The following is a 12828-nucleotide window of genomic DNA, read 5'->3' as shown; positions in this document are numbered from 1 at the left end:
TGTTCTACTGCATGTTCTCCTGGTCTAGAATACAAATCTAGAACCCTTAACCTCACTGTGTTGCTGATTGATCTTGGATCTTGGATTTAGTATTTATTAATTATTTTCTTCCCTTAATTTTCTTATCCTTCCTTTTTTACTCCTGCTAATCTCACTTTTCTTCTGATTGAGTAGTCACACTGGTCAAATAACCATAACTAAAATGATTTGAACTTTTGCTTGAAATTATTTTGGCATGTTTTAGAATGTACAGTATGTGGTAACATACATCTTTCAATAATCAATACCTTTTTTTTTACCAGAAACTATTTCTTATGAATGAATTATTGGTTAGCTGACAGACAAACCTCTAACACTAAAAACAGTCATTGTCATTCTGTTCAACTTGGAATTGACAAATGTCTTGAAAATGTAGTTGATAAGCATGAATTTAGCATGTAGTTTAAAGATAATAAGTTGTTAGCATTTTTTCCATTAACTTCACATATGTAAGAACTAGCACTATTTAGCTTTTAGAAATAAGTTCACTGTATCTTATATGTACATAGCCAAATCCCAAACAGGTATTAATTTAAATGAAATAACAATATTGATTCACAAACATAACATATGGTTTGCCCTGAGGTTTGGTTGTGTCAGACGTTAGCCTGATGGTGTATCTATCTATGCTAACTCTTGCCTCTTGTTTTAAACCCTTCACATTCTGCCGCACCGGCTCTGCTATTCCCGGAATTCTGGGATACCTAGGTCCTCCAGGTTAGAATCAATGGTTTGATGATGATGATGACCTTTGTTGTTCTGTTGTGATGAAACTGATCTGTGTACATTTTGTTTGGCCTGGTCCCAGATCCGTTTGTGCTCTTGCCAACTCGTTGCTGTCATTGTTAGCATGGTAGCACAAACAGACTGGCACTCAGGCTAGCATTTTGTTGATTTGGTTACAACTTAACCATTGTTGATGATTTGTTAACCACATTTTACTTTTCAGGATGGGTTGTGAAGCCTAACAAAAGACTCTAGCCTGCACAGACACTGTACACCCCGCAATACACAAAACACACTTGAACACACACTCAAGTCTCCTCCTTTATACTGTATTTTTGCTGTTTTTAAATAGTTGTATGTACGCATGCAGTTTTATGCTATGTTGATTGTTGATGTTAGTGTTATACAGTAACCATGGAGATAGATCAACTGGATCTAGTTTTATCTCTATGGTTATTATTATTGTTATTTGTTATAATGTCAGGTTGAGATGAGTGTTAACTCTGACCTCTAACATTTTAACTATTCGTGTGAAGGTCCTCCTGGCTCCGAAGGTCCCCGTGGCCCTGTCGGCAGCGGAGGGACCAAAGGTGAGAAGGGAATTTCTGGAATTCCTGGATCGCCTGGTTTCCCCGGAGCGAAGGGAGATTTCGGATCGCCCGGATTCCCGGTAAGGAACCAGTCAACTTAGGTCCTTGGATCACCTTCCCCCATTGATAGCAGGATGTGTCAAATATGGACACTTACTTGGGGCATAGGGGCTATGGGCTGGTTTGGGATTGTATGAAGTAAATTAAAAATTCCATCTGGGATTGGGATATTACATGACCCCTGACCTCTCTCCTATCATGTGACCAGGGTAATGCTGGCCTTCCTGGTGCCAAAGGGTTGAAGGGAGACATCGGACTGCCTGGAGTTCCCGGATTCCCAGGTCAGTCAGGAATAACATTCCCATTCCTAGTCGATCACCATTCCTAGTTGATCGATTTAAAAAAATCACCATTGGTGTTAGGTCGATTCAGCCCATACCGATAAGGCAAAGTGTTTACATCTTGAACCATTTCATGTGTCTGAAGGTCAAGGGGATCACCATTCCTAGGCCTACCACTGGCCAATCAGATATCAGATCATTTAAATGCAAAAATAATAAAAAGACTTTCAAAACCATGACAAGAGAGAGACAATGAATTGGATGTTAAGTTTGTGTTTAAGTTGTGATTCAGCAGCCCTAGTACCGATAAGGCAAAGTGTTTACATCTTGAACCATTTCATGTGTACAGTGAAGTGTTTAGAACCCCGTATCTTTTTTAATACCGAGGAATATTTCACTTTCTCTGGGGTCATCATGAATTAGCATGAGGCAGAAATAATGCAGTTGTACCATTAGTTAGGCCTACCACTGGCCAATCAGATGACCATCAGATCACTGTGTCATGCCTAGAATGCATCCCGGATCCGGGATTTGATAATAGGATTTCAAGACTTTCAAAACCATGACTAGAGAGAGACTCAACAAATACAGCGAAGAGCTGATGTTTTCATAAGTAAGTTTGTGTTTCACAAAAGCCAGATAACTCAAATAAATAAAATCATTTACCTTTGAAGAGCTTCATGTTTTTGTTCAACACTTTTGTAAGCCATAAAATGTGCGTTCTTCCTACTTCCACTCACCCTACAACCAGCACCTCAGCTGAAACTTTTTCCGGATTAATGAGTACAGTGAAGTGTTTGGAATCAATCCTTGCGTTTTTTTGTTATTATTGACATGCAGTTGTATCTTGCTTTTTTAATGCCCCATGGAAAATACTGGCAGGTGACTTTTCTGGTCATAGGACTAACATCATGAATTGGTGCATGAGGCAGAAATAATGCAGTTCGAATAAAGATTCACCATTAGTTGGAAGACTCCTTGTCATTTCCTGGATGCCAAGTCCTTTTTCTCAGCAGAGGGAGGCACAAAGATATTTGATTTCTGGGACGAGTGCTCCTCCCTCAATTATATGCAGAGACTTTTTGTGACATCAGATGCAGGCCATCTGTCCCATAAGAAAAAAAGTATATTATTATGCTCACTCAGCTGCGCCTCACAAATAATACAACAAATTATATATTACCTGTGTGATCATATACCTAGAACGTGTAAATAAAATTTCAAAATGGTCTGAGAAGAACAATATTGGCAGGGCAATTCAAGTGTAGCCAATATACAATGATAACGTATTGGGCCTATAGCCTATTGCACACACATAATTTCTGCAAAACTGTTTTTAATTGGTTAATGTTAGACTTAAGTTTTTTAAGTCATGTAAAAATACAATAACAATCTGAGTGGTAGTTCTCGGCTTGAATTTTGAAAAGGTTTGTGACCACTGGTATATGTAAATGTCCCATCATGACAATATTCCCTCATCTCCCTTATTTCCCTTCCCCTCCACCTCTCTCACTACTCCCTTCCTCTCTCCCCCTCTCTCTACATCTCTCCCCCTCTACCCCAGGACCAAAGGGAGATTCTGGAATCCCTGGACCATCTGGTCTCCCTGGAGACCCCGGAGATGGTGGCCCTGCTGGTGAGTCTTCACCCCTCATCCCCTCTGAGCAGACACACACACACACACACCCACACACACACACATAGACACGCCCTGCCAAACACCTACACACAATCCCAAAAACTCTGACTGCCATCTCTGGTGTACCCCGCTCCTCTTCTCTGAAACCTCTCTCGTTGTCATCTTTGATCTCAGGACCCCCAGGTGACCCAGGTTTTGCTCCAGCCCCCATCGTGCTGAAGGGAGAGCGTGGCTCTCCCGGCCCTTCAGGTCTACCAGGCGGCCGTGGTGCCACAGGACCCCCCGGGCTGGAGGGACTCTCAGGTCAGTGGACTGTCACACCCAGTGTCTGCTTGCCATAGGAGAGTTTTATATTCAGTTCATAAAGTTAATTACAATTAGCTTAATACTTACCAGAGGATGCTTGAAGCTGCAGTTACCTGCAGTTCGTTGTCTTTAGCTAGTTACTAGAGCTAGCGAAGAGAGATTTCCACTTGGGAGGTATATAAGGTCACTGATGAGTCCTCTGGTCTGTTCCAGGTCAGCCCGGTCAGCCAGGAGACTCCGGTCCTGAGGGACCCCCAGGATTCAGTGGGGCCTCCGGCCGCAAGGGAGACCCAGGACCAGCCGGACAGCCAGGTAATTCAAATCTCTCTTACACAGACCTAACCTTCCATTGTGTATATCAGTTAGTAGTCATATAGTATTAGTCAATAGTCATTACAATACGTAGCTCTAGAAGTGTAAAATAAACTCAAATCAAGTCAACTTAGATATAGTATTGTTCATTTAGTTCAGTGAGTTAATTGACAGGACAAACAAGATTGAGTCCTAAGACAGACCTTAGTCAAATACATTGAGGTGCCTTTGATTTAGCCATGACTTTGCACTTTTGGGACTATTTCATTGGGTCCATTGTACCTGCCAAACCAAAATCAAGTATTAGAAAAGTACACTATATATACAAAAGCATGTGGACACTCCTTCAAATTTAGAGGATTCAGCTATTTCAGCCACACCCGTTGCTGACAGGTGTATAAAACCGAGCACACAGCCACGCAATCTCCATAAACAAACATTGGCAGTGGAATGGCCTTACTGAAGAGATCAGTGACTTTCAACTTGACACTGACATAGGATGCCACCTTTGCAACAAGTCAGTTCATCAGATTTCTGCTCTGCTAGAACTGCCCCGGTCAAGTGCTGTTATTGCGAAGTGGAAACGGCTAGGAGCAACAACGGCTCAGCTGTGAATTGGTAGGTCACACAAGCTCACTGAATGAGACCGCTGAGTGCTGAAGTGCATAGCGTGTAAAAAATTATCTGTCCTCGGTTACAACACTCACTACCGAGTTCCAAACTGCCTCTGGAAGCAAAGTCAGCACAAGAACTGTTCGTCAGGAGCTTCATGAAATGGGTTTCCATGGCCGAGCAGCCAACCATTCGCAATGCCAAGTGTTCAGCTGGAGTTGTTTAAGACTCGCCAGCATTGGACTCTGGACTCTGGAACTTTGTAGTAACAGTTTGGGGCCCTTTCCTGTTTCAGCATGACAATGCCCCTGTGCGCAAAGCGAGGTTCATACAGAAGTGGTTTGTCAGTGTGGAAGAACATGACTGGCCTGCACAAAGCCCTGACCTCAACCCCATCGAATACCTTTGGAATGAATTGGAATGACGACTGCGAACCAGGCCTAATCGCCCAAAATCAGTGCCCTTCCTCACTAATGCTCTTATGACTGAATGGAAGCCAGTCCCCACAGCAATGTTTCAACATCTAGTGGAAGAGTATAGGCGGTTAAGCAGCAACGGGGGGACCAACTCCATGTAAATGCCCATTATTTTGGAATGAGATGTTCGACAAGCAGGCGTCTACATACTTTTGGTCATATAGTGTGTTTCACATTTTAACCCAGATCTGTCAGAGAAAACCATAATTTGGCCAAATGTTCCTTCATGTTGGAACCATTTTTAATATCGACACATACAATATCATTATAGCACTTCTTCAAATCAAATCAAAGGTTATTTGTCACATACACATGGTTAGCAGACGTTAATGCGAGTGTAGCAAAATGCTTGTGCTTCTAGTTCCGACCATGCAGTAATACTAACAAGTAATCTAACCTAACAATTTCACTACAACTACCTTATACACACAAGTGTAAAGGAATGAATAAGAATATGTACATAAAAATATATGAATGAGTGATGGCCGAATGGCATAGGTAAGATGCAGTAGATGGTATAGAGTACAGTATATGCATATGAGATGAGTAATGTAGGGTATGTAAACATTATATAAAGTGGCATTGTTTAACCTCTGGCGACGAGCAATCCCGTATCCGGGAGCGTAATCATAGCCTCAAGCGCATTACCATAACTCAACGTTTGCTATTCATGAAAATCGCAAATGAAATGAAATAAATATATTCAAACACAAGCTTAGCCTTTTGTTAACAACACTGTCATCTCAGATTTTCAAAATATGCATTACAGCCAACGCTAGACAAGCATTTGTGTAAGTTTAGCATGGCATAATGCTATGCTAGGCTGTGCTGGCAGCAGGCAATATTTTCACAAAAATAAGAAAAGCAACCAAATTAAATAATTTACCTTTGAAAAACTTCAGATGCTTTCACTCAGGAGACTCCCAGTTAGATAGCAAATGTTCCTTTTTTCCAATGTAGGCGAAAAACATCACGTTTGTTCATCCTGCTTGGCTGAGAAATCGACAGAAAAATACATCAACTATAACGCATTAGCGTAACGCAACTTTTTCTATTCATGAAAATCGCAAATGAAACTAAATAAATACTTTGAAACACAAGCTTAGCCTTTTGTTAACAATACTGTCATCTCAGATTTTCAAAATATGCTTTTCAACCAAAGCTACACAAGCATTTGTGTAAGAGTATTGATAGCCTAGCATAGCATTAAGCCTAGCATTCAGCAGGCAACATTTTCACAAAAACAAGAAAAGCATTAAAATAAAATCATTTACCTTTGAAGAACTTCGGATGTTTTCAATGAGGAGACTCTCAGTTAGATAGCAAATGTTCATTTTTTCCAAAAATATTATTTGTGTAGGAAAAATCGCTCCGTCTTGTTCATCACTTTTGGCTAAGAAAAAAAAGCGAAAATTCATTCACTACAACGCCAAACTTTTTTCCAAATTAACTCCATAATATCGACAGAAACATGGCAAACGTTGTTTAGAATCATCCTCAAGGTGTTTTTCACATATCTATTTGATGATAAATCATTCGTGGCAGTTGCCTTTCTCCTCTGAACCTAATGGAAAAGTGGACGCAGCTGGAGATTGCGCACTAATTTTGACGGAGGACACCAAGCGGACACCTGGTAAATGTAGTCTCTTATGGTCAATCTTCCAATGATATACCTACAAATACGTCACAATGCTGCAGACACCTTGGGGAAACGACAGAAAGTGTAGGCTCATTCCTGGCGCATTCACAGCCATATAAGGAGACATTGGAACACAGTGCATTCAAAATCTGGGGCATTTCCTGTATGAAATTTCATCTTGGTTTTGCCTGTAGCATTAGTTCTGGGGCACTCACAGACAATATCTTTGCAGTTTTGGAAACGTCAGAGTGTTTTCTTTCCAAAGCAATTATATGCATAGTCAAGCATCTTTTCGTGACAAAATATCTTGTTTAAAACGGGAACGTTTTCTTATCCAAAAATTAAAAGAGCGCCCCCTATATCGAAGAAGTTAAAACACTCACTCCCTGAACTTGCTTCCCAACTCTTAGAGCACATCGTTACAGTGGTCCTCATGACAGCCAGCTTCATCATAGTGCTTGATGGTTTTTGCGACTGCACTTGAAGAAACTTTCAGTTCTTGAAATTTTCACTGACCTTCTTGTTTTAAAGTAATGATAGACTGTTGTTTCTCTTTGCTTATTTGAACTGTTCTTGCCATAATATGGACTTGGTCTTTTACCAAATAAGGCTATGCTCTGTGTACCTACCTTGTCACGACAAAACTGATTGGCTGAAATGCATCAGGTTGGAAAGAAATGCCAGAAATGAACTTTTAACAAGGCACACCTGTTAGTTGAAATGCATTCCAGGTGACTACCTCATGAAGCTGTTTGAGAGAATGCAAAGCTGTCATCAAGGCAAAGGGTGGCTACTTTGAAGAATCTCAACTATAAAATATTTGATTAACACTTTTTTGGTTACTACATGATTCCATATGTGTTATTTCCTAGTTTTGATGTCTTCACTATTATTTTACAATGTAGAAAATAGTCAAAATAAAGAAAAAACATTGAATGAGTAGATGTGTCCAAACCTTTGACTGGTACTGTATATCACCCCTCACCTATCCAGCTGATGTGTGGTGAGTGTTCTGGCACAAAAATGGTTGCTGTGTATCACCCAGGTGGGTGCTACACATTTGTGGTGGATGAGGTGAGTTTACCTCTACTATGTAAAGTGTTTTGAGTACCTCAGTTGGTAGAAAAGCACTATATAAATCCAATCAATTATTATTAAAATAAAATATATTGTTCAGCAGGTACAGTGCCTTCAGAAAGTATTCACATCCTTGACTTTTTTAAAATTGTGTTACAGCCTGAATTAAAAATGGATTACATTTAGATTTTGTGTCACTGGCCTACACACAATAACCCATAATGTCAAAGTGGAACTTTGTTTTAAGATTATATTTTTTACAAATGAGTAAAAAATTAATATCTGAAATGTCTTGAGTCAGTAAGTATTTCGCCCCTTTGTTATGGCAAGCCTAAATAAGTTCAGGAGTAAAAATGTGCTTAACAAGTCACATAATAAATTGCATGCTACATTTTAATCCGTTTTTGTATTTTTTAGTGGAGCATTAAGGCCTGTAGTGTGAACGAGTCTTTACTGATCATTGTAGGACATCTTACTGATTATACTGATCATTGTAGGACATCTTACTGATTATACTGATCATTGTAGGACATCTTACTGATTATACTGATCACTGTAGGACATCTTACTGATTATACTGATCATTGTAGCACATCTTACTGATTATACTGATCATTGTAGGACATCTTACTGATTATACTGATCATTGTAGAACATCTTACTGATCATTGTAGGACATCTTACTGATTATACTGATCATTGTACTACATCTTACTGATCATTGTAGAACATCTTACTGTAGGAAATCTTACTCATTATACTGATCATTGTAGGACATCTTACTAATTATACTGATCATTGTAGCACATCTTACTGATCATTGTAGGACATCTTACTGATTATACTGATCGTTATAGCACATCTTATTCTGCCAAGAACTTTACTCTGCCTGAGGTATTGGTGTAATCAATTAATGGTTCCCCATGCTTTGTCTTTTATCCCTTCTATCCCCTGTTCCCAGGTGAGCGTGGATATCCCGGTCCCCCTGGTTCAGATGGCCTGCAGGGCCCCCCAGGTCCATCTGGATCTGCCTCTGTGGCGCACGGCTTCCTGATCACCAGACACAGCCAGGGCGAGGACGTCCCCCTCTGCCCAGAGGGCACCAGCCTCATCTACGACGGCTACTCTCTGCTCTACGTACAGGGCAACGAGAGGGCACACGGTCAGGACCTGGGTAAGGATGGAGACTGGAGTTATATATACAAGCTGGGACACAAAGACGCATGCACACACATGCGTGGTTGCACACACACACACACATAGGAAATAGTTCAAAGCTGGAAAATCATCCAAACAAATTATTAAACTCTCCTCTCCTCTCCCTATCTCTTCTCCCCATCCTCTCGCCCATCCCTCCTCCCCTTCATCTCTCCCCATCCTCTCGCCCCTCTTTCCTCTACTCCCTCTCTCTAGGAACTGCTGGTAGTTGCCTGCGTCGGTTCAGCACCATGCCATTCATGTTCTGTAACATCAACAACGTGTGTAACTTTGCCTCCCGTAACGACTACTCCTATTGGCTGTCCACACCCACGCCTATGCCCATGACTATGGCCCCCATCACCGGAGAGGGCATCAAACCTTACATCAGCAGGTAGAGAGGGATGAAGGGAGGGGGAAGGGATGGAGGGCATATAGAAGAGACGAGATACAATAGGGGACTGTGATTTTATCATGTCTGAGTGTGTGTATTTAACCACTCATCTGTGTGTGTGTGTGTGTGTGTGTTTTAGGTGTGCAGTGTGTGAGGCCCCTGCTATGGTGATAGCTGTACACAGTCAGACCATTCAGATCCCCACCTGCCCCAGCTACTGGGAACCACTGTGGATCGGCTATTCCTTCATGATGGTACACACACACACACACACACACACACACACACACACACACACACACACACACACACACACACACGAATCAAGTTTGACATTTTAAGTGTGTTTAAGCCACCATATGAACACACACATTTACCTTTCTCCACCAATCCCTCCCACTCCCCTCCTCCTTTCCCTCCCTTCCTCCCTCTCTCTTTTTATAACAGCACACTAGTGCTGGTGCTGAGGGTTCGGGTCAGGCTCTGGCCTCCCCTGGCTCCTGTCTAGAGGAATTCCGGAGCGCTCCCTTCATCGAGTGCCACGGTCGGGGAACCTGCAACTACTACGGCAACTCCTACAGCTTCTGGCTGGCCACCGTCGACCAATCAGAAATGTTCAGGTACGAGAGAATGTTGCAGAGATTATGATGGGTTTTTTCCCCTCAGTAATTGATTTATTGAATAATTGATTGGTTGTTTGATCCTGAGTAATGAGAAATTACACTGAAAGCATTAGATAATGTAGTTATTTGCTTGAGATGGGTAGTTTTCATATAAAATGTAAAGATCCGGGTGCCCATTCAGTGATGCCAAACCCTGACCTCTAACCCCTGACCCCTAACAGGAAGCCACAGTCGGAGACGCTGAAAGCAGGTAACCTGCGGACGCGTGTCAGCCGCTGTGTGGTCTGTATGAAGAGGACGTAACAGCACAGCGGCAACCGTTGCTGGGGACAACCGACAACGAACATGGCGGCGGCGGCGGAGGGGTGGTGATGAGGATGTCTCCGTGACAAGGTGGAATTCCAATGGTGTATTGTCTTCCGGAAACAACAACTTAAATGGTGCTACTGTGCAACACAGCAACAAAAGAAAAAAACGTTGAAAAAATGAATCTATTTAGTCTTTTCTTCTTTTTTAATACCTCAAGTACGTCAAAAAGAAACACAAAAAAAACATGAAAGGTGCCTTGTGTGGCAAAAGTGCATTTTATTTTTATCTTTTCAAAATTATTATTTTGTTTCAACAACAAGAAAAAATATATATTTAGATTTTCAGTACAGTACAGAGGGTGGTACAAACATTTCATTTTTAGACAGATTTTTTCTTTCATTTTTTCTTTTTTTTCTTTTTGTGTTTTACAAATGAGTGGAGTTGTCTCCGTGTTACCAAATCGGCACTTTGACGTCGGAACATCAAAGAGAAGAGATGCACTGATGAGCTTTCTTAGCGAGACTGCGTTTTTCTAGGTTTTCATTTTTATTAAATCTTTCTGTTATTCTTTCTTTTTATCTCGTTTTTTCTCTTTGGTGGTACTAACACTGCTGTCTCTCCCAGCCTGTTAACTCTAGGCCTCGTTTCTCTTTTTGTAAGTAATTAAATGTGTATATTATGTAAAACACCTTTATAGTTGTAAGACATAAAACAGGTACTTAGCTATATTATGAATTTCTGGGTTGATTCTGTTTGTTCACTCGTCTTCACTCATTTAATTGATTCATGCACTCATTCACACACTCATGCTTTCACTCGCTCACATATACACACACTCATTCAGATATTGTACATCTAGAAATGAAACAGTATTTTTTTATATATATATATATATATATATATATATATATATATATATAATAAAATAAATAAAAAGTATATACACTTTGGCTGCGGGCGGGAGTTTATTTTCCATCATTCATTATTTTTATCTCCAAAAGGTAATTTTTTTTCCACATTTCACAAAACTATTGGCATGACAACGAAACCGAGTAAACAGAGTTTCCCTGCCAACCAATCAAAAACCCTATCCTATTATGATCATGTACTGTGTATGATAATGCCAATCACTCAAGCTTTTGTATTTGATTTCTACTAGTAATCTATTGTTCAATAGTTAAATGGGGGGTTAGAAAATCACCCGATTTCATGCCATAACAGGTTGATAATAAAATCCACTCCTGAAAATGTATATTATTGATATGAATTCACATCTTAACACTGGTCTAGGTTGTCCCACTATGAACTAGCGTGTGGTAGGTATGCATGTAATGTTACGTACTGCGAGAATAGAATCAAATAGAATTTGTTCTATTCTTTCTTTTTCTATTCTACGGTCAACGAGGAGAGCTGTGGGGGGAAAATTCTTCCTGTGATGTTGTTTTTCAAATCTTATTTTTAATTTGTAATGTCATCATGGGGTGACATTTATTCATTTAAAAAAATCTGTTTTTTATTTTATTTTTTATGTTATGTTATCCAGAAGTTGTTATAAACTTTTAAGACTGAAAAATAAACCCCATGTCCATCGTTTTGTGTGGAAACGTTTCTCCCCTAACTTGGAAGTGCACACTTAAGTGCTCTGTTCCAGTACTTTGACTAATGTGTTTCTGTGCATTGTCTTATCAACATGCCTGCAGCTTACATAATAAACTTGAATCCTACAGAGCCAAGCTTCAAGGAGACATTGACTATGACACAACGACTAGGGATATTATATAATAATAATGCTTTTAACTTGTATTACAGAAAATCATCTCAAACCCAATGAAAAGAAAAACAAACAAATGTAAATTGAGATGGTATTGAGATTGAATGTCTCAATTAGGCTTCAGGTGAAAGGCTGGGAGTTGAGGCAGTTTGGATTGGAAAGGCCGTGTAGCTTCGGCGGAGGGGGAATCGATGGTCAGTTTCTCCATAGGACCTGCTTCTCCGTAGCTACTGGTTATCCATTGCCGAACATGTAGCACCTAAATGGGTCATGCCACAGCTGCTGAAAAGGACACGGGAAGTCACAACATCTTGGCAGCAGTTAAGAACAGTCCCTGAACGTCTTCTGTCATCTCTGGACACAGCATGCAGTACTTTTTGTAATTCCTTCCTGACAGATTAAACAATAAAGCAGGGGCTGCATTATTTGAATCCAAAACTGCCAACTAGCTAGCTATAGGCGTAAGCCAAAAATAATGATGAAAGTCAGAGTCAAGACCATGAGATGTAAGTGATCAACCCCCAAACATTATTTAAAAAATGTGACGAAAAAATATGAAAATAACAAAATTATGTACAATATTTACAGAGCTCTCTGCCTAGGCCAGGGGGTCCACATTGTTTTTATATCAATATCAAATATTTTCTGGGTAACACTTAAGTGCTTTACTGTAATAGTTTGGGCGTGTGGAAAGGAGTGGCCATTTCGAAAGCAAGCAGGTAATTGTTCAGATATTACTGCTCCGCCAAACCTTCTGCAAGCTCAGACTCAACAGAC

At 40.4% G+C, this 12828-nt stretch overlaps 1 protein-coding gene across 1 annotated transcript in view; it reads left to right on the top strand.

Annotated features, from left to right (window-relative positions):
* LOC135516103 (collagen alpha-5(IV) chain-like) overlaps positions 1 to 11871 on the top strand; it is a 90251-nt gene extending 78380 nt beyond the window's left edge. The window contains 10 exon segments of the mRNA XM_064940143.1: positions 1302 to 1435; positions 1624 to 1696; positions 3261 to 3332; positions 3510 to 3638; positions 3855 to 3953; positions 8719 to 8931; positions 9171 to 9348; positions 9488 to 9602; positions 9796 to 9968; positions 10193 to 11871. Of these exon segments, the coding sequence (XP_064796215.1) occupies positions 1302 to 1435; positions 1624 to 1696; positions 3261 to 3332; positions 3510 to 3638; positions 3855 to 3953; positions 8719 to 8931; positions 9171 to 9348; positions 9488 to 9602; positions 9796 to 9968; positions 10193 to 10274 (1268 nt within the window). The 3' untranslated portion in view covers positions 10275 to 11871.
* The last annotated feature ends 957 nt before the right edge of the window (positions 11872 to 12828 follow it).

The sequence above is a fragment of the Oncorhynchus masou genome, chromosome 27, assembly GCF_036934945.1.
Source record: "Oncorhynchus masou masou isolate Uvic2021 chromosome 27, UVic_Omas_1.1, whole genome shotgun sequence".
Taxonomy (NCBI): Eukaryota; Metazoa; Chordata; class Actinopteri; order Salmoniformes; family Salmonidae; genus Oncorhynchus; species Oncorhynchus masou.
Note: the sequence above shows the minus strand (reverse complement) of the source record. Positions and strands in the feature narration are given on the sequence as shown.